Raw genomic sequence first — 19,677 nt, 5'->3', positions numbered from 1 at the left:
AAGGTAGGTCAAAAAGCTTTAAACCTAGGTTTACTTGTCATGAAAGGTGGGCTTGGCACAAGCCCAATTTAGGCTAAGTACACCTCAATTTATGCTAATTAAACCATTCTCTAGCTTATTCTTCTATTTGGACCCCCAAAGTGAGCCCAATTTATTTACATAAACTTGCCATTTAAAAAGACCAGAAGAAAGAACATCTGATGCTCTAGTCTATGTTCAGTTCTTCTTCTACTGAGGTTCTTCTGAAATTTGGTGGGGCCTTGTCTTGGATGTTGAGATGACTAACTTAATTGTGAAGTGGTTGTTATGTTCTTGGTTATCTCCTTATCTAGTTGGGTTGTATTAGGTTAAGTCAACCTTTTATCAATGCTCTAAGATTTCTCTTATAAGAGAATGAGAGAAAAGGATAATAGAGACTAAGAGAGGAATTTTGAAACCAATCTGACATAAATTTGTTACTCAATCAAAGTTTGAATATTACATGGTAAGCCCTCTTATTTATAGTGCTTTAGTCTCCTAAACATGTCTTTTAAGATCCTAAAATCCTCTCCACTCACATAGTGTCATGTGGCACTAAGAACTTGTCCCTTAGGCTTCTAAAATCCTCTCCATTCACAATGATATGTGGAAATTCAAGCTTCAAGATATTCATTAGATTAGTGGCACCAAGGACTTGGAGAGTCAAGGAAAAAGGTGTTGATAAGTGTCATATTTCAGTAAAATTTAATATTAAAAAGCAAACACTTACATATATTTATTGATAAAATAACTATAATTTAACCCCTAATTTATGAATTTAAACCTTTTTATAATTTTATGACTATAATATGAATAAGAATGATTTATTCCCAAATTTTCAGGATTCTAGAGGAAAATGCAGATGAAAGGGCTAAAGGAGAAAAGACAAGATGAAAAGGAAAAGTTTGGTCACTCAAAACTCACCTAAGCCAGATCAATCCAAAGGAACTCACCCAAGCGAGCCCAATCTCGCCCAGGCGAGATAACTCCAAAAAAGTTGGGTTTTTCTCGTCCAACTCGCCCAAGCAAGTTGTAGCTCGCCTAAGTAAGAAGCCACTTAGCCCAAGGTCAACTAGGTTAAATATGAGGTGTGAGGCATCCCTAGACATCATTGGAAGAATAGAAAGTGATAGAAAACCCTAGAGGAGGCAGCCGTCAAGGAAAAACCTCTTGGATCTTCTTTTCTTGCTTTCCATGCTTGTAATGGCCAACATGAATTACAAATTCTACCCTTTGGGATTAGGAGTAATATGTTCAAACTCTTATGTATTGAGGTGATATTTAAACATAATATTGTCTTCTTGATTAATGATTGGTATTGTCATTTTATTCTTAACGCTTGTTTTATCATGATTTTGATGCTTAGATTTGATTGACCTAAATGATAATGCTTAACATATTTGAATGTTAGGAATAGATTTGAAATGTTAATTCCTATCAACATCTAATCGTAACGATAAAGAACTTTTTATAAATATGAGAGGAATCAATATAAATAAATTTTATATGGGCATCAATATGAATCAAAGATAAAATATTATTATGCTTTTCAAAATACAAAAGAGTGAGGAGTACGAACTCCAATCCCAATTTTCCCAATTGAATCAAACAAATCTTTATTTTGCTTTATTTACATTCTTGCAATCTCATACACAACAAACATCCAACAAAATTTTACTTATTGTTTTCTATTTAGTTAATATTATACTTGAGAATTCAATTGTTCCTTATGGGTTCGACATCTGTCCTTAGAGACTAATTTATTACTTCTAACACGATACACTTGTCATAAAATAGTCATCAGATGCCTAATGAGAAGAGAACAAGTGGCACCAAGAACTTAGAGAGCTAAGGAGAAGGTGCCTACTTGGAGTTTCTTATGTGGTGCCTCATGTGGCACCTTCTTGGAATCTTTTCAAGTTTTTCAAATGGATGCCCGTTGTAGCTTTTGTTACAAGGCCCAAGGCCCAAAATCCTATTCCACTTGGTATAGAATACAAAGCCCAAAATAGATCCAATGCCCAATACATAACCCATAATACATTTTTTTACAAGACTAAAAGAAGAAGAATTCCACAGAAAAATGTCTTTTGCTTCATCTGCTTCATTCCTCTTAGTTTGGATATATTGATGGTTTGGATGGATCTCCATCAATTAGCTAAGAGTGGCGTGAAAAAATAATAGTTGCCAAGAGTAGCTTGAGAAAAGAATACTCGAGGGGTTAACTAGGAGTAACTACGAGTCCGAAGAATATCGACGTGTACTACTTCACAACATTAGTCTGCTTAGTTGAGCTTGACCGGTTTGGTCAAGAATTGGATGTAGTACGTTGCAACAAATGATCCAGAATAAATTAATGTGTGTAGTTTCTCTCTCCCTTATCTTCTTTTATATTGCACATTATTATCACCTGCATTAACCCAAAAATGAGAGCTAATGCATGAGAGCTTACTAAAATGTTTTACTAAACATTTTTAAAGTAAGTATTTGATCTACACCTATATTGATTTGTCAAAAGTTAAAACAATGATCTAATCACTTGGTAAAGTAAACATGAATATATGTTAGTCAAGTTATTTAGTTGAATTGTGAAATTTGCGTCTGACGTGATCTTTCTAAGCTATAAGAGGTAAGCACAAAATGAGTTTTTAAATATGTCAATATAGTCTTATTCATTAAAAAATTTCTTGGAGAAAAATAATTTTAAGCTTCATCAGATGAACATGTTGAAATGTGTTTGTAAAATTATTTCTCCTTAAGTCCTGCTTTGTTAACGTACCTTATTGGTCAAATATTCATAGGATGTTACATATTGGACGAAAGAGTTACAGTTTGATATTTAGTTAGAGTAAATAAAAAAATATCCAAATAAATGATTCAATAAAAATTCAATAAGAGTTTGACATGACACATCAGATGAAAGACTTTTAGTCTGGTTTTTTTTAAGAATCAAATTAAGTGATTAATTTGCAAAAACAGTTTTTTAAATCACAATTCAATCTCTGTTCTTGTGATTTTTCTATTTTTCACCATTGATATTAGAGTTAGTCTCTAAAGGACTAAACATCTAGAGAAAAAAGATTCAACATATATGTTAAGTCATGTACGGGGTATCCAATTCAATCGGGACAAAACCGACGATTGGTTATGGAAAGGTGACGAATCGGAACAGTACACAATCAAATCTGCATACATGATAATCTCACACAACCAAACACGACATGAAAAAGAAGCATATATTAAACTATGAGATTCTATAGCCCTACTGACCATTATTTTCTGCTGGAGAGTGTTTCAAGACAAAATTGCAACAATTTAGAACTTATTACATAGAAACATTTCACCGTAGAGGATTAATTGTGTCATGTGTAATAGAGGGATTGAATATACAACTCATTTATTTTTTAAATGTAATGAAGTTGTGAATATTTGGAATATGATTGTTAATTGGTTGGGATTTATAGCAATACATCATGATATACAACTAAGTTACACTTTTGCAGTTTTGATTTTGTGGGGGTTAATAAAGTTAGAAACAATATTTTAAAGAATATATGGATTGCCACGGTTTGGAATATTTGGTACATGAGAAACAATATCATCTTCAACAATTTTATACAAATAGACAACAAATTTTCATGATGGTACAGGTAAAAACTTGGGCATGGATAACAACCAAGTTCTCAAAGGCTCTTTTTTTCTTATTTAGACTGGTGTTTAAACCCTCACATGCATTCAATTGTTAAGTTAATTGCATTAGGTTGTCAAACCTAGAGTCAGTTTTGTGAAATTTTCTGGACTGCAAACTTACCTTACATGGAGCATCCAATAAACCCAAAATCGGGCATCATATGGTTTATTGTCTTGAGTGGTCATATCTACATCATAAGCGATTTAGGTTGCATACCTGAAGTTATGTCATCTGTAGTTACATTGTTGATGGCACAATTATGGTTTTTTGAAAGGGTCTTCTCTTGGTATAGCAATTTTGAATTATTATATGAGGTTATGGTTGAAGAACTTTAAATTAATTTTGTAGGGTTAGACGAGGCCTTTTGATCTGGTATATTATCCAGTGTCTTGAATTTAAATAGCATATATGCTTTTTTGTTCTCTTGTATATGGGTTGAAATATCCTTAATATTTTTTATTAGTTATATATAAATAATTATTGATAAAAAAATCCAAAACAACACATTATAGAAGGAAGACTATAGAAGGAAGACGATCATTTACTAAAAACAAAAAATATTAAAACACATTAAATCAAGTCACACAAAGAATAAAGAACAACATCTAAATAAAACATAAGATCATTCTTCAGTCATGGGTGCAAGGAAATAAAAAGTACGTCTAAACCTTAGGACATATCTAGACAAGAAAGTAAGCCTCTTTGCTATATGATTATATATAGTTTTACACCTATTGTCTCGACAAAAATAAAATATTTAAACTAAATATAGATATATAATTTGAAAATAGGTCATGTCTTTTATAGAAGTTTCTATGAACTTGAAGAGTTTTAAAGTTTTCTTTTGTTACCCAATTGAAGATGCTTCTATCAGACACATCTTATTTGATAGAAGCACGAATACCAAATCACTAATTATAGATATTCTTTCACATATATTTCTTTAGTGTAGTTTTGTTTTGATATTTAGGAATAAAGTTTATTCACGTTTTATTTTATCATTATTCAAATAAATTGAATTATGTTTACAACTATTGAATTATGTTAGCAGCGAGAGTTCATTGAGTTGCTTGAACTTTCATAATAAGACATTATGAAAGAACAATAGTCTATTTTAATGTAAGACCCGGTCTACTTTAAAGTGATTCAACATTTTTCACATAGTTGTTGGCCTAACTTAGTGTCTTTTCACTAAGGTGGTCCACTTCCATTTAGGACAGTGATAGACACCTATAATACCTATTATCACTGTTAAAAAATAATTGAATAAAAAATAATTAATTATTATATTGATTAAATTTGATATTATTCTATAAATTATAAAATTATTTATATTTAAATTAGTTTTTAAATTTATAAAGAATTCTAAAATTGGTAGTTAATTAACTAATTGATATATAATTAGTTACTAAAATTTTAGTTATCAATTTTAGAAATTTTAGAATGTAAAGTAATTGGTAATTAAAACTTCAATAATTAATTATAAATACTAATTTAGAAACTAGTTTATAAATTTTATTAATAATAGAAATTTTTAAATACCAATAATTTTTTAGTCTTTAAAATAATATCTAATTAGTTAATATAGTCACTAATTATTTCATATCTATAAAATTAATTTTTATTTAATTTTTTTTAGTTATTAAACCTAAAAATCCTACTTGAGAGAAGTACACATTGAACATAGAAAACCTACTTTTAGTTTGGTAAACACCTAATTAATGTACCTTCATGTTTTAAAGTTGCTCCATAAAATTTAAAATTTTAATTTTGTTTTTATAAAAATTGTATTTTGAAACAACAACAAAAAAAAAAACATACTTTATTACATAATTAACAACTAGTAAAAAGCTAGAGATATGACATTGTTAAGGGTATCCATGAACATTTGTTTCCCTTGAAAGATCCTTCCATGAAGAATCTCCACAATCTCAAACACCCAAAAACTTGTTGAAGAGTCCATAGAATTTGTCCATTTCCTTAGGAGGAAGGGCCACAATGACACTCACCCCATCACCTCCTCCATCAACAGGAGGAAACAACAGAATAATATCCTTCCTATGGTACACCAGAGGGCAACAATACTTTGGCTTCCCCCATGGATACTCCACCTCCTCAAACCCTAATCTCCACCATGATGACACCAAAACCTCCCCATTTGGAAACCCTTTGTTTATCTCTCCCCAATCAATAATGGACCTTGCATACTCATTGCTCATCCTTGTTGCACCCTCAACCACCCTTTCCACCAACCTCATGAAGGGCCATTCCTCCAGCTCCCTACACGTGGCGGTGGCATACGCCGTTAAAACGGCGTTGCCGGTGTAAGATTTCGGCAGAGGAGGCTCTAACCTCGAACGTATATCCACAGCATACAGAATAGTCGATACCTTGTTAGGGTTACTGTCACCATCGCATGACAGTGCCTTGCATCTCCATATGTGGGCGGTGATAGCGTTAAAGCCTGTGATGCGTGTGGTTGTGTCACCACCAACTGAATCTCTGGCCTCTTCCTTCAGCTTTGCGATGTCGTTTGAGGTTAGTTTGAAGACCTTGAAGCGAAGCTCTTCGGTTGAGGCTTCGAAGATGTTGGAGTTGGGGAGGTCGTTGAGCTTCAGCATCTCGGGGTGGGGGAAGGTGACACGCGGTGGGGATCGTGCGGCCAGGAGGTGCCTGTCGTTGCACGGCGTCACGGCCAGGGGCTTGTTAGCGGCTAGGGCAGCAATGTTTTCGAGGAAGGACTTGAAGCTCAGGCCATCGAAGGTGGTGTGGCTTGTGGAAATGCCAATTGCGAAGCCACCACACTTGAAGGATGTTACCTGTGTGAGAAACAACATAAGCTGGTTACAACATTTTTTTATAAATTTTTCTACCACCATCACCATGTTTACTCAAGAAAGAAACAAATAAAAAGTTATTTTTTCTATAACTTTATTTTAGATTTTTAATTTTTTTAATGGTTAATATGTTTTTCTTCTGGTGCATGTTAAATTGATTTTTGTGTACACTTTAAATCTTTTAGTACTTGTAATAAAAAATCTATTAGAATGAATTTTTATAAGTGTTTTTTTCCTAATAAACGAATTTTTAACTAATAATATTATAACATTCACTTCAACGATGAATTAATATAAAATATTTTAATATCTTAATTTATATTGAAAATCTATTTCTCACATATAAAATGAGTGACAATGACACAAGATATGGAAAGTTTAAACTAAGAATGAAAATCAATTACAATGACTGACAATTAAAAAAACTTTTTTTTAATTTAGGTTAGATATCACTATCTATGAAGTAAGATATCTCAATCAAGTTGTCAATAAAAACTTCATCAATCAATTATGTGTTATCATATAAAATAAAATATATTTAAATAGAAAAACAAAGTTCAAGTAAATATAAAAAAACAAAATTTATTATTTTTAAAAAAAAAGTGTTTACAGAAAAATATGTATAAAAAACCCATAGTGTCTATATTTTTCTCAATGGAATTTTTTTCTAGATTATATTCCTCAAAACAATATTTTTAAGTAAAATAATTTTAAAGTGAGCCCTTTTAAAAAATGAAAACAAAAATTGCTTATTTTAGATAAAACTTGGTGGGTCTTATATAATTTATATTGTTAATAGGCTACCAAGTGTATTCACTTATGTGGAGAATGAGTGGGTGTTTAATTAATCACCTTTATAATAAATCAACTTTATAATAAATCAATAATATGAAAATAAATTAACAATTAATTCGTCTAAAATTAGTTTATTTTTGTATATTTCGAGAAAAAAGAGATAGCATATAATCTAGGTATAAATATAATGCATAATACTTTTATTCACTTTAAAAGAAATTGGATTATGATAATAAAAAATTAAATTAACATGCCTATAAAATTCTAAGGAGAAATGTCATAATATAAAGCAACTAATTATGAAATAAATCATCATAAATAACCGATTTGAATGGTGGTAACGTTGCAATCAAGGGATATGTGATGTCAATATCGTGGACAGTTAAATTTAATGACACAACTGTAGGTTTGTTTTTTCCTTTTTATGAACCTCATCCACACGCAATTATGTATACAAATAGATAATTATATGAATGATTTAATAATAGTTTTATATACTGAAAAAAAAAAAATCTAAGATAGAGTCAAATAATTTAAACTTAATTTATTTTATAACACTTTAAATTAACTTATTTTTAGTGATTCGTAAAATTATAATTTTGCATTTTGTTTTGAATCCAAATATAAGAAAAGATATGTTTAGTGAATTTAAATAAAAATAAATTTCAATTTTTTAAACCCTGTTACTATTCTAAAAATATATTTATCTTTAAACCATCATGTTCAATAAATATAATTAGAGATAATTTAAGAAAATTGTTTTTGTTTTGGAAAAAAAAATAGTGAATGATAAAAGCAATGTGAGAATAGTTAATTTTAACAGAGAGCAAAATTTTTTTATTTTTTAAATGAAAGATAAATAGGAAGTTATATAAGATAAAATGATGTAAATATGATGCTGACAAGAAAATTTTAAAATAGAAACTAATTTTTAGTGACAAAAAATAATTAGTTATTATAGTTATTAAATTAAAAATATTTTAGAAATTAACAAAATTTTGGTTTCTAAATTAGTTTATATTATTGTTAAATAGTTTCTAATTAGTAATCAAGGTTTTTCTACTAAATTTAGAAACTAAATAATTGGTAGTTAAAATTTAGTGGCTAATTAAATATCAATTTAAAAATTATTTAATAATAATAAAAGTTAATTTAAAAACTATTTTTTTTAGTTTTTAAAATAGTTTTTTTTTTTTTAAAAAAAAGTGGATGTTGTATGTTGAATAAAGAGTTGTGGGATATAGATATTCATTTAATTGAAGAAGCCACTCCATAATGTGACAGCGAACTGTAAAGTAGGCTTTAATTTGCCACTACTATTGTTATAAATAAATCAGATGGAGACACTTAATAACACTGTTTATGCTTTTGCAAAAAGTATAAATCTTTTCTTTTAATAATTATTTAACTAGGATACTTACTTTGCCCTAAACTTTAAATTATTTTATGCAAATTAGTTCTGCTCCTTTCTTTTTTTAAAAAGTTTATTCCAATATCTTATCTTCTACATTTGACTTAATAATAATATTGCCCTTTTAAAATTTTAATTATTTCTATTTTAAGACATATTATTTTAAACTTTATATTCATCAATTCAAAACACTGTGAAATAAAAAACATTATAATTCGAAACAGATGAGACATGAACACTGACACATATTGAAATGAAATATAATGTTACTCTTATGAAAATTTTAATTTTAATAAAAATAATACATTGTCCTTTTCCTTTTAGAAAACTTATATAAATAATTCCAGAATTTTTTTAACCAACCAAAAACATAGAATTTTGTAATAGGAATCATAATTCATATAATATATAATTATCAAGAATCGTGATTTTAAAAATTTCTCTTCTATCAGACGTCCCCTTTATATAAAACATGTTTTCATATGTATATGTATAGAAAAGATAAAAAAAAATAAAAATGATGAATAAAATTTTAAAATATCATCATTTTGCAATTTTTAATCATATTGAGTGAGTAATAAAATCATGATAAAACAACATAATGACATAGTATATTGGTAACATGTCACTTCAAATAACAATCTGAGAATGGAGATTTTGTCTGTTGTATTCAGAAATCTTTTATTTTATTCTTAAAATATTTGGTATTTAATTTTTTTACTGATAAAAAAAGTAAAAAATTGACAATGATGATTAAGGATGTAACAGATATATGATCTTTGTGTACCTGAACAACACAGAGTGGATCATCATCCTCTCGAAGGAAACTCTTGTTCTTGTGCACCAACTGTGCAAAGGCTGTGTTTGGATAATCCAAATCCCCTATCTGATCCAGTTTGTACTCACTGGAAGCCACCACAAAGCCTGCACCCTCTGAACTGCAATCGATCTCTAACCTTTTGCTCTCATGGCAGACCTTCAATCTTCCACCCAAGAACTCATAAACCACAAGGGCATCTTCTAGGGCATTCTTCAGCCTCTCTGAGACAAGATGGGGTGGAAAATCTCTGTGGGCACCAAAGAAGTGAACTGTTTCCACATCAAAGGTGAGGACCTTGTCTATGTTGGACACGAACATGGACTTTCTCTGAATCTCTTTTGATGGGAAAATCATGGAGCAGTTCTCGATGGTGACCTTAAGGTCTTCAAGTAGAGGGGTAGGAGCATCGTGGTCACAAGCACTTCCCATTTTTGTGTGTGTGGCCTAAACTTTTAGGGTATGTGTTTGTGTTTGTTCATAAAGTGATGAGTCTCTTAATATATAGCGATTCCATGCACGTTACCAATTAGGTAACCAAGTAGAGGCTGAGATTGTGACATGAAAACAAGTAAAGAATAAAACAAATAATAAAAAAAAGAAAGCAAATGATTAAATGTGGTACAATGTGAACTATAAGATTAACAAATCATTACATTTATAGTATGCACGTGTCAACAAATCAACTCCTATACAAACAAGCTGAATTGGAGAAAGAAGAAACATATATCTACACTACAATTTTTTAATTTAAGGAAATTGAGGCAATTTTTGTCCTTCTTAAGAAACTGAGATTTTTTTTATAATATTTGGAGATTAAAAAAGTTGTAATCAATATCACATGATTTTATTGTAAAAGAAATAAATGTATGTGTATATTATTTTGAATTAAAGTGTGTCACTTTTGACATGTATGTAATATTTTAAGAAGCAACTTAATTTTGGTAATAAATGGTAAAAGTTTTCCAAGTTTAAAACAAATTCTGTACTTCATACACCTAATTTAAAATATTAGTAATTTTCTTTCTTTTGTATTCTATTCTTTGTGTCATATATTTAAGGTTCTCTATCATTTCTTTTTCTATTAAACAAATTATATTGGAACACCTCTATTTAGTTAATATAACTCTTTATATTGTTTTACTAAAAAATAACTCTTAAAACCGATAATGTTCATAATATCGCAACAGAAACAATTGAGAAGGGTATTTGCATTGGTTAAATGTTATATATAATATATATATATATATATTAATTCTTTTGTCTTCTTCACTTTAATTAAACTAAAATACACTTGGATCTCTATTAAGAAAATTTCAAAACTCACAATTTAGTTTTAATGGATTGTATATAAATAATTTTAGGTGAAAAAAATATTAAACTTTAATACATACTTTACTAAATATCTTACAAACTCTAAACCTTAAACATCCATACTCTCGTAAAAGATAAGATATTTAGAATACAAAGTCTAACTCATAAAATAAAATAAAACTTACATCTACTTTTTATATATATAATAAAATAATCGCTATCTTTAATCGATATACATTTTTAATAAAATTAAAAATATAAAAAGGTATGAATATATCACTACAAGAAAATCATGAAATAGAAACTAATTTTAGAAACACAAAATAATTAGTTGTTATAGTGATTAAAATAGAGACTATTTTAGAAACTAATTTTTTTTTTTAGTTTCTAAATTAGTTTCTATTGTTATTAAATGATTTCTAAATTGATATTTAATTAGCGACTAAGATTTTTGCTACAAAATTTAGAATATAAATAATTGATAGTTAAAACCTTAGTAGCTAATTAGATACCAATTTATAAACTATTTAGCAATAACATGAACCAATTTTTTTTAGTTTTTAAAATGATCTCTAATTTAGTTACTATAGCAACTAATTATTTTTGTTTTTCTAAAATTAGTTTATATTTTACGACTTTCTTTTGTAGTGTATTTTTACATTTATTCTTGGCTATTTTTTTATTTTTTTGTTGTTGAAAAGTATCTGAAATAGAGTAATTGGTTAGAAGGGTTTGAGAAAAGTATGAGGGAGTTTTCATGAGCCGGCAGAGTAGAGGCAGTTGCTGCATCATTTAAGAGTTTGTTGGTAAATTAAATAAGAAGAGGTAGTTGGTAAGTAGCTTCATACACACACAAGAAACAGGTTGGGCGTAGTTAAGGCTAAATATGTCGGTTGGATAATGAAGGAAAACATCATCAAACTTCTCACTCCAACAGTTATATGGACATCAAACCTTTTACCTGCTTTTTTAATAACTTTACTTTTAACTCATTTTAAATATTTGTGCTAACAAAGTGTTTTAATTGTTTCTCTTTTCTCTCCAAGGTTTCTTTAGAAGGGCACACACCCACTTTATGCTCACTAATGGGGATTGGGGTTCAGCTACACATTCAACGTTGTCTCTCATCAGAGTTACGCACATTCCAATGTTGGATATGAAGCTAAAATCATAATTTTGATAATTTTGTGTTGGATTGATTTAACATCATGTTTAGTTAATAAACTTAATTATTGTATTTTTTTTATAAATATTTATTTAAAAAATCATTGTACAACTTATAATTGATGTGTAACAGCACAAACTAAAAATCTAATAGTTATTTATGTAAATATAGATTATAGTTGGTGATCAAATCATGTTAAATCTGGTGTATCATGTTAAATCTGTATATCATGTTAAATCTTGAGTTTATTTTCTGTGATTATATGTGTTGTTTATGTGTGTGTTTTTTTTCTATCATCCAGTTTATGGTACACAATTTTCATTAGTACAACAAAAAAATTTATTCTGAGCAAAATGAATTTTATATAAACTAGATTGAGAGCAACAGATTTTCTAGGCAAAAGATGCTTAGGAGCTACCGAGCATTTATTAGTTGGTCAGACATTACTAGAATTTATACTTTTTGACATTCACCCAAAAGTTACATTCACATCATAACCACTTTAATAATATATTAGTGGAAAGGCACGTGCCACGTCTATCCACATTTTTAATTTTAATTAAAAAATAAATTTACAAATTATTCTCTCACACGATTTTCACACGATACAGCAATGCAACGTTATTACATTAAAAAATGTTATACCAACTTTTCATTTTTTTTATGTGTGTCTTGATTTTTTACCTGCAGACTTCACTATGTCTATGAACTTTTACAACTACTGTAATAATTTGAGATTGTGTAGACTGAAATAATCTTAGACGAGTAAATGTAAAAAATAATATGTAGAACGAAAACGAAAAATTGATTAATCAATTTTTTTTTTTCCTAAGGTTTGAGTTTGTTGATTATTAATTTAGATTTTATTAATCTTAAATTATTTACCATTAGTATTGCATCAGTGGTCAGTTTACAGGCGGTTAGTATTCTTATTTTATAGTTTCTAGTAATTGTAATTTTATTATATATATTATTGAAGTAAATCAAATGGATGTATCGGTGCAATAGTTTTGCAATTTCGTGCAATTACGTTCAATCAGTTTCTACAATTTTTTTCCTTTTGTTGTTTGCTTCAATTAGTTTCTACAAGTGGTGTCAGAGCCAGTTTGTTATCATGAACTCTACCCAATTATCAATCTCTATCCTTGATGGAAAAAATTACAATCGGTGGTGTGTGCAGATGAGAATTTTGTTTGATTATAATGAGTTATGGAATGTCGTTGAGAGTGGAGTGTCTACATTAGCTGATAATGCAACTGAGGCGCAACGAGTAGGGCATTGTGACCAACCAGAAGAAGAAGGACAAGAAGGCTTTGTATCTCATCCATGAAGGGATGAATGATGAGACGTTTGAGCAGATAGAAAGAGCAACAACTGCAAGTGAGGCTTGAACCATTTTGTTAACCAATTATAAAGGTGATGACAAGATCAAGAGGGTGCATCTTCAAACCCTAAGACGCCAATATGAACTTCTGCAGATGGAAACCACAAAGACTGTTGATGTCTATATAAATAAAGTTCTTGCATTGACAAATCAGATGAAGACCAATGGTGAAACACATTCGGAGCAGGCAAAGGTGGAGAAGATTTTGAGGTCTTTAACTCCCAGATTTGAACATGTTGTTGCCGTAATTGAAGAGGCAAATGACATTTCAACAATGACAGTAAGAATATTGTTTGGTTCCCTACGAGTGCATGAGCAGCGGATGAATGACAATAAGATTGAAAAGCCAATTGAACAGGCTTTACAAGCACAAACCTCAATTGGTAACTCCTATCATAAACATGGTAGTTCATGAGGCAAAGGACGGGAACATGGTGGTAGCTACTCCAACAAAGGTCGTGGTGGCCAGAATCATGGAGACGTTGAGAAAAACAACACTGGTTCCAATCACAATCCAAGTTCAAATAACTCTTGGTGCGAAGGACGTGGTCGCAAAGAACGTGGTCACGAAGGACGAGGAGGCATGCATAATAAATCAAATGTGGAGTGTTATAATTGCCATAAACACGACCATTATGCAAGTGAGTGCAGATCAAAAGGTGATAATTATGCTGCCAATTGTGCTCAAGAAGACAGTAATCACGAACAAGATGAAGAGGATCATGCAGTACTAATGGCAAACACATCAAATGAAACTCCAAACAATCAGACTTGGTATTTGGATACAGGTTGCAGGAATCATATGTGTGGTCAGAAGGAGTTGTTTGTAGATTTGGATGACTCATTTCGCACAAAAGTGAAATTCAGTGATGGCAGGTTAGTTCCGGTGACTGGAAAAAAGGCGAATTCTTATCACATTAAAGAATGGTGATCACAGGTACATCTATGATGTTTTCTATGTACTTGATATGAAAAGTAATTTGTTGAGTATGGGACAGTTGGCCGAAAAGGATTATGTGATGCACATAGTTGAAAATCAATTCTCAATTTTTTATAAGAAAGGTAATTTGATTCTTAAAACTTTTTTATCAAAAAGTCGCATGTTTCCAGTAGATTTTCATATGGGTGATTTCAAGTGCTTGAATGCAATAGTGAATAATGAATCGTGGTTATGACATTTACACTTTGGGCACTTAAATTTTCAGAGTTTGGAAAATCTCTCCAAACGAAATTTAGTGAATGGTTTACCCCATATTCATCACCCTGATCAATTGTGTGAGGCTTACATTTTTGGAAAGAATCACATGATACCATTTGTTAAGGCGTCTTGGCGTGCGAAATTTCCTTTGGAGCTTGTTCATACAGATGTTTGTGGCCCGATGAACATATCATCAATTGAAGGTAATAAGTATTTTTTTTAACCTTTATTGATGATTTTTCAAGGAAAACTTGGATTTATCTATTAAAAAACAAGGATGAGGTATTCCACACTGCTTTAAAATATTTAAAGCATTTGTTGAAAGACAGAGTGGCAGACTAATTAAGATGGTGCGTAGTGATGGAGGGGGTGAGTACAAGTCTAATGAGTTCAAGAGGCACTATGAAGAACTTGGGTTGCAGCATAACATAATTTGTCCCTACAGACCTCAACACAACAGAGTTGCCAAGAGAAAGAATAAAACAATCATGGACATGGCAAGGAGCATGCTTAAAGCGAAAGGTATGCTAAATTATTTTTGGGTTGAGGCCGTAACATGTGCGGTATATTTGATAAACAGATCACCCACTCAGAATGTTCCTAACACAACTCTGATTGAGGCATGAAGCGAATTCAAACCCAATGTGCAACACTTGAAGGTATTTGGGTCAATTACTTATTTTCATGTCCCCAACGCAGCAAAATCGAAGTTGGATGATAAGGCAGTGAATACCATTTTCATTGGATATAAGCATGGGGGATACAAACTATACAATCCATTGACAAAGAAGGTGATTGTTAGTCGTGATGTTACATTTGCCGAAGATGAGGAATGGTAATGGAATGCAACAACTCAAATGGATTAAAAAAAAACGATATATTTATGTTTTGAACGATGATGTGGAAGATGAAGTCACTCTTGAAACACCTGCAGTTCAACTTGAAGTTGTAGCTCCAATTGCAACTGGAGCGACCAAAAAGGGAGCAGTGACAACCTGTACACCTTCAAGATTACGAAGTAAATCTTGATGATGAAGTTGATTACAATGGAGATTTTTCTTGTAGATTCAAAACCCGTGAGACTTGCAAATGTCATTCAACACCCTAAATGGCAAAAGGCTATGAATGAAGAATTGATGGCGATTGAGAAAAATAATACATGACAACTCACTGATCTTCCAAAAGGACACAAAACAATTGATGTGAAGTGGGTGTACAAGATTAAAGTGAAAGCAAATGGTGAGATTGATAGATACAAGACAAGGTTGGTGGCAAAGGGATTCGAGCAAAGAGAAGGCTATGATTACGAAGAAATATTTTCTCCTATAGCTCAAATGCAAACAGTGAGATTAATCATTGCTTTAGCTACACAAAGGTAATGGAAAATTCACCAAATGGACGTCAAGTTTATGTTTCTAAATGGCCCACTTGATGAAGAGGTTTATGTAAAGTAGTTGTCGGGTTTCATACAATCTGGGAAAGAGGAGAAGGTGTACAGACTAACTAAGGCTTTATATGGTCTTAAACAGGCACCAAGAGCTTGGAACAAAAGGATTGATTCATTTCTTCATGCCACTGGATTCAAAAAATGTGCATCAGATCATGGTCTTTATGTAAAGACTAATGATTATGGAGATTTGCTAATTTTATGTATTTATGTTGATGATGTCATTTTTACAAGAACTAATCTCAAAATTATTGGTGACTTCAAGCATATCATGATGAAGGAATTTGAGATGACTGATCTCGGTCTTATGTCCTACTTTTTGGGCATTGAAGTCATCCAAGGAGATGATGGAATCTTCATTCATCAGAGGAAATTTGTTGTTGAGTTTTTAAAGAAGTTTAAGATGGAGGATTCAAACTCAGTTAAGACTCCAATTGAATTTGGAATTAAGCTTACGAAGGAAGGTGATGGGCGAACTGTAGATGCAACATACTTTAAGCAGATTGTTGGGAGCTTTAGATATCTCACGTGTACTAGACCCGACATATGTTATGTTGTGGGATTGGTCAGTCGATACATGGAGTCACCTCAACGAGATATGCGCTACATCAAAGGTACTACAACTTTTGGTCTATTTTACTCTTCATCTAAGAAGATTAAGATCGTCGGATACTCAAACAGTTTGGGGTGGAGATTGAGACGAGAGGAAGAGCACAAGTGATCATTGTTTTATGATCAGAAAAACTGTTTGCTTGTGGTCATCAAAGAAACAACCAATTGTTGCATTATCTACTTGTGAAGTTGAGTATATAGCAACAACAAGTGCTTGTCAATCAGTTTGGCTCAGCAATATCATGACTCAAATTGGTTTTAATCTAGATGTTCCAATCAAGATCTATGTTGACAATGTCTCTGCAATTAATATTGCAAAGAATTCATTTTTTCATTAAAGAAGTAAACACATTGAAATTCGATATTACTTCCTGCAAGACCAAGTTGGGAAGAACATGATGAAATTGGAATACTGCAGATCAAAAGATCAGATTGCAGATATTCTCACTAAGCCATTGAAGATCGATGTTTTCATCAAGTTAAGAGATCTGTTGGGCATGAAGGTTGTTCCAAATCAAAATTAAGGGAGGATTTTTTTTTATCAGCAATGAATTTAATGAAATAAAAGGGGACACTTTAGGGGGTGTCCCAACTCGTATACCGAAGACACTTCTAAATAAGAAACCATTAATTCCAGGCACTCTAAGTGATACACCACTTAGAGTGTTGGTTATTAATTGAGATTTTATTAGTCTTAAAACATGGGCATACTGAAAATGTTTGTTTTGAAAAGGTTGGGTTCCTTAATCAAGACAATAGGAACTTGAACTTCAACAACACTAGAAAAGTTTGCACGTACTGTAACATGAATGGTCACACTGTGGATACCTGTTACAAGAAACATGACTACCTTCCTAAGTACAAATTCTATAACAACAATAGGACTAGTCAGGTTTACAATCTTGTTACTACTTATGAAAATTTTTCTAATCCTTGTCCAAAAGAATAAGAAAATTGGGATTATTATCTCACTGCTCATCAATATCAAATTCTCAATGATGTTTTAAGGCCGAACAACAGTGACACTACAACGAATCCTGTCCAAGTGAATCAAGTGGACTCTTTCTCTGCAGACCCCAAAGCACATGAATCGTCTTCAACAGGTAAGAACTCCTTCACCTTTTTACATCATACTCATAATTCCTGGATTGTTGATTCTGGTGCCATTGATCACGTTTGCACTGTTTTATCTGCTTTCACCTCCTATAAAACTATTAAACCTGTCCTTATCAATTTACCAAATGGCCAACATGTTTTTGCAAACTATTCTGGGACAGTCATTTTTACAAACAAATTATATCTTCTTGATGTTGTACATTCCTCAATTTACATGCAATCTTATATCTACTTCTAAATTGTCTCTGAACTTAAAATGTAACTTGATCTTCTCCCCCCCCCCCCCCCCCAACCTCTCCAAAGAGATAATTGGTTAATTGGTTTAGCTAATGCCAAAACTGTCTTTTATATCTTTAATTTTTCTACTTTTCACACTGCCACACACAATTTTATTCCTTCCGTCTCTTGCACGGTTAAGGAATATAATTTGTGTCATTATAGAATGGGGCATCCCTCTCATGAAATGTTGCATGTCTTGAAAAATCAATACCCTTTTATTCATGTTGATAAAACTCATATATATGATATTTGTATATGTTGTATGAAAAAAAAATCGCATTACATAATTCGGTTTGCCCTTTTCAAATTTGCCTCGCGACTTACATAATGCAAAACGTTCTGAAAAAAAACAGCGAAATAAGTACCTTCAATCATATAGTGCAAGAGAACAAAAAAAAACTCAAATACTAACCTTTTCAAGCACACAATCACAAACACAGTGGAACAACTATGAATCTATGTCAAAAAAACACCACAAATTCCGTCAAGCACATCAAATGCAGCATTGTGGGTGCGACAAAGTGAAGGAAGAAGAAAAAGTGAGGTGAAAATTGTTTAGAGATTCAAGTTTTTAATTATTTATCGAAGAAAAAAAGTAATTTCATATGCATTATATGCATTATGGGGTGTTTATGCGGGTGCAGGTAGGAAGAAACAACCCTTCAAACTTTGAAGGAGAATAGATTTGGCCCAATATATATGTTTCTGTTCAATTTCTTCTATTTAGGCACATAAGATAGACTCTTGATCTATGATTTGATAAATATTATTTACGATAAATTTTTATTAAAATAAATATTTTTATTTGACACTTTTAAGCATAAAAGTTCAAGACATAAACTATGACAGCTTGATGTCTTATTTGTTTATAAAATAATAACAATATATTATAATTTGAGTTAAAATTTATTAGTTCAAAAATGTTTTACTTTTTATATATATTAAGAAAAATATGATTTACTAGAAACAGAATTATTCAGATTTTAGATTCTTTTAATGGTAAGTTTTGAAGAGGCAAGTTGAGATAAATTTTTATCTTAATTTTTTTCCCTCTGAATTAAAGGCATACAAAATTATAATAATATGAATATATTCAAAACATAATATTCAATCACAATTAAAAACGCATAATGAATTAATTTAATGTCACATTCTTTTATCCAGTTATTCAAAGACGGATGGTTTGTGACAACTTGTAATCTAAGTCTTTCTTTTAAAATTGAAAATGTGCAAAATTTAATCATAATAATTTCAAGTAAATATTTAATAACTCTTAAAATCAGGTTTTATGTTTTAATTAAAAATTATTAATTGAAATAGATATTATTTTATACTATAAAAACAATTGATATATAAATTAGTTTATATTATTAATAAATAATTTTTAAATTAATATCTAATTTGTTATTAATAAATTATTTATTAATAATAGAAACTAATTTAAATATTAATAATTTTTTAATCTCTAAAAAATATTTAATTTAATTAATAGTTATTAGCTAATTAGATACAAATTTAAAAACTATTTCTTAATAATATAAATTAATTTAGATATTAATAATTTTTTTAATCTTTAAGATACTATCTAATTTA

At 30.5% G+C, this 19,677-nt stretch overlaps 1 protein-coding gene across 1 annotated transcript; it reads right to left on the bottom strand.

The window, feature by feature from the left end:
- Window positions 1–5,513: 5,513 nt before the first annotated feature.
- Window positions 5,514–10,118, bottom strand: LOC137837182 (acyltransferase GLAUCE). The gene is made up of 2 exons (XM_068646073.1): window positions 9,540–10,118; window positions 5,514–6,528 (listed from the first exon to the last, which is right to left on the bottom strand). The coding sequence occupies exons 1-2, from the start codon at window positions 9,999–10,001 to the stop codon at window positions 5,641–5,643; spliced, it is 1,350 nt and encodes a 449-aa protein (XP_068502174.1). The 5' UTR covers window positions 10,002–10,118; the 3' UTR covers window positions 5,514–5,640.
- Window positions 10,119–19,677: the final 9,559 nt, after the last annotated feature.

The sequence above is a fragment of the Phaseolus vulgaris genome, chromosome 4, assembly GCF_000499845.2.
Source record: "Phaseolus vulgaris cultivar G19833 chromosome 4, P. vulgaris v2.0, whole genome shotgun sequence".
In the NCBI taxonomy this organism is placed as follows: Eukaryota; Viridiplantae; Streptophyta; class Magnoliopsida; order Fabales; family Fabaceae; genus Phaseolus; species Phaseolus vulgaris.
The sequence above is the reverse complement of the archived record's forward strand: the minus strand, read 5'-3'. Positions and strand labels throughout refer to the sequence as shown.

Excerpts from the sequence above, each read along its gene's own strand:
- LOC137837182 (XM_068646073.1), bottom strand. The coding sequence starts at position 10,001 with ATGGGAAGTGCTTGTGACCACGATGCTCCTACCCCTCTACTTGAAGAC. Across the intron at positions 6,529-9,539 it reads ATCCACTCTGTGTTGTTCAG|GTAACATCCTTCAAGTGTGG; the intron begins GTACACAAAGAT and ends TTTCTCACACAG.